This window comes from Austrofundulus limnaeus, unplaced genomic scaffold (assembly GCF_001266775.1).
Source record: "Austrofundulus limnaeus strain Quisiro unplaced genomic scaffold, Austrofundulus_limnaeus-1.0 Scaffold162, whole genome shotgun sequence".
Taxonomy (NCBI): Eukaryota; Metazoa; Chordata; class Actinopteri; order Cyprinodontiformes; family Rivulidae; genus Austrofundulus; species Austrofundulus limnaeus.
Window position 1 is genome coordinate 845,780 of NW_013952564.1, and position 2,500 is coordinate 848,279.

At 37.6% G+C, this 2,500-nt stretch overlaps 1 protein-coding gene across 2 annotated transcripts; it reads left to right on the forward strand.

Moving 5' to 3' along the window:
* Nucleotides 1-12: 12 nt before the first annotated feature.
* LOC106523629 (B-cell receptor-associated protein 29) lies at nt 13-2,275 on the forward strand. 2 transcript variants are annotated; one of them, XM_014017122.1, is made up of 8 exons: nt 13-308; nt 561-634; nt 843-943; nt 1,042-1,186; nt 1,315-1,450; nt 1,630-1,726; nt 1,885-1,985; nt 2,071-2,275. In XM_014017122.1, exons 2-8 carry the CDS (start codon nt 570-572, stop codon nt 2,104-2,106), a joined length of 681 nt encoding a protein of 226 aa, XP_013872576.1. In that variant the 5' UTR covers nt 13-308; nt 561-569; the 3' UTR covers nt 2,107-2,275. The 2 variants fall into 2 exon arrangements, with proteins under 2 accessions (XP_013872576.1, XP_013872575.1); XM_014017121.1 differs by having other exon boundaries at nt 14-308; nt 561-661.
* The last annotated feature ends 225 nt before the right edge of the window (nt 2,276-2,500 follow it).

The window sequence follows — 2,500 nt, forward strand, 5'->3', positions numbered from 1 at the left end:
CACACACACACACACACACACGCACATGCACGCGCGCGCACACACACACACACCAGTGGAAATGTGTTTCAAGCCAAAAGATACATCATGAAGTCATTCTGCAGCCTCCACTCAGAACAAAGCTTTCAAACAGTTTTAAGGTTTTAGATTTTTCTTTTTCTGAAGCCAAAGCAACAAACTAATGAGGTCAACTAGTAATGTTTTATTTCGGGCTCTGTGTCCTCTGATGGTCCTTAGCAGCTGTTGTGTCTCAGAGTGAGAGCTGGGGTCTGGACTCTCCAGAACTTTCCAACACTGATCTTTTCCTGGTAAGGTCTGTTTATTGATTTTTAGAGATACTTATTTCAAAACAATAAGTTAAAACTGTTGGTACTAGATAGAATTCAGAATGAAAGTAATTTCTTCAGATCAGCTAGAGGCCTATAACTTTCTTTATTTCAAACTTGTATACAAGTCTAATAGACCATAAAAGGCAACTTTTATCTTTTCTGTATTTTTTTAAGATATGAATTGTATTATTCATGTTTATGTTTCGCTAATTCATGACCTAATCTCCACAGAAAATCACAATGACCCTCCAGTGGACGACAGTGGCTGTTTTCCTCTATTCAGAGATTGCAGTTAATCTGATCCTGTGTGTACCTTTCATATCAGCACAACGGTACAGTAACTGCAGCTTTAACACAAAAGCAACACATTAAAGTTCATTCAACTGCCTTAAGTCCTATATGCCAGTCTCACCAAAAAGGCAGTTCAGATGAATCACCAGCAGAGAGCATCCATGTCCTTTTTGTTCCTCAAAGTTCAATCTCACCCTGCCTTTTTTATCTTTTATCTTTTAGATGGCGTTTGGTTTTTAACTGGAGAATATGGAGCTGGTTGTCTCTGTACTGGAACAAATGTTTCTTTGCAATAATCATGGTTCTTATTGTTCTATTCCTTGGTAAATAATTACACTGCTGAATAATCTGAGTAGTAGTGAGATAATTGTCAACATGTCCATCCAGAAACCTGACTTTCTGTCCTCCTGTCAACCCTCAGACGCCATCCGAGAGGTGCAGAAGTACTCGGATGCAGACATGCAGGATGCTAACGCAAATCCAAACCTGTACGATCATGTCCACATGAAGCTGTTCAGGGCTCAGAGAAACCTTTACATATGTGGTTTCTCTCTCTTCCTTTGGCTGTTAGTGCATTTTTAAAAATCATTTTATCAAATTACTTAAAAAAGTTACATTTTGTATACTTTACATTCAAAGTTTTCTTTATCTACTGTGCTTTCAAACTGAATTGTGTGGTTTGTGTGTCTTACAGCGTCATGCGTCGGGTTGTCACTTTGCTCAGCCAGGTTGCTGCCACCTTGGAGGACAGCGCAGGTCTTCAGGCGCAGGGAGAACAGGCCTTCCAAGCTGCTGAGAAGCAACAGGAGGAAAATGAGAAACTCAAAAAAGTGAGTATTAGAGGTTCATGTTCATGCTCATAGCAATTTCTCAGTTTCAGGGTTGCACAGATCATGTTCACACATTTCATAAATAATGCATCTTTGTTAATGCTTGTTTTTTAGATTTTTTTTGGTTACCTTAGTCTGATGGTTTAAACTTGGTAACTAAGTATGAGTATTTTTCTCAGGCTCTCCTAGAAGGGGAAAAATCAACATCAGCAACAGAGCAACAACTGAAGTTGCAGATCAAAAACGTAACAAGTCAACTGAGGGATGCACAGGAAGGCAAGTAAATATTACTTAATTCACTAAAGAACCTGAGCACAAAACAAACCTGTGATTATTATAAAACATTGCAATAGGAAGCTAATTAAACATTGCAGTGTGGGATTTTTTTACTTCTAAAATTTTGTTTTAGAAATACATATTGTTTCTGTGTCTAGCTGTGCAAAAGTCCCATGCTGAAGTTGAAGCAATGAGGAGGCAGGCTAAAGGTCTGGCACAGGAGTACGACAGGCTATTGAGGGAACATCATCAGCTCCAGGTACACAGCGCAAACTCTGATAACATAATATCTATATCTGCAAATACCTGAAAAATACCAGATGTCTTCTGTGTTTCTTCCACAGAATCTTCATGGTGCTGAAGACAAAAAGGATCAGTAATCACTGGGATGCAAAGGGCAGCTGGATGAGGTCCATTATTATTAAGTACAACTTTAGAAACATGAATGTTAATATACATAATGTATTTTGTTATAACATAATGGTAGCAATACTGTAAAAGTATATATTTAATAATACTGCAGAACTTAAAAATAAATTGGAAAATGTATTGATTTTTATTAACTTTTAAAATGTAAGTTCTAAAGATTTTTGTTTGACAATTTCTAGTAGTAAGATGAGAAAGCAACTTTGACTTGTCATAGCAGTGAGGTAAAATACATTTGATAAACCACAATGCTGCTGCAGCCATCTCAGCTAAATCTAAACAAAACATAGTCTCAGTTAATGTCATGAGTTAAAGTCGTGGTTGAACGAGGTTGGGCCCAGGAACACA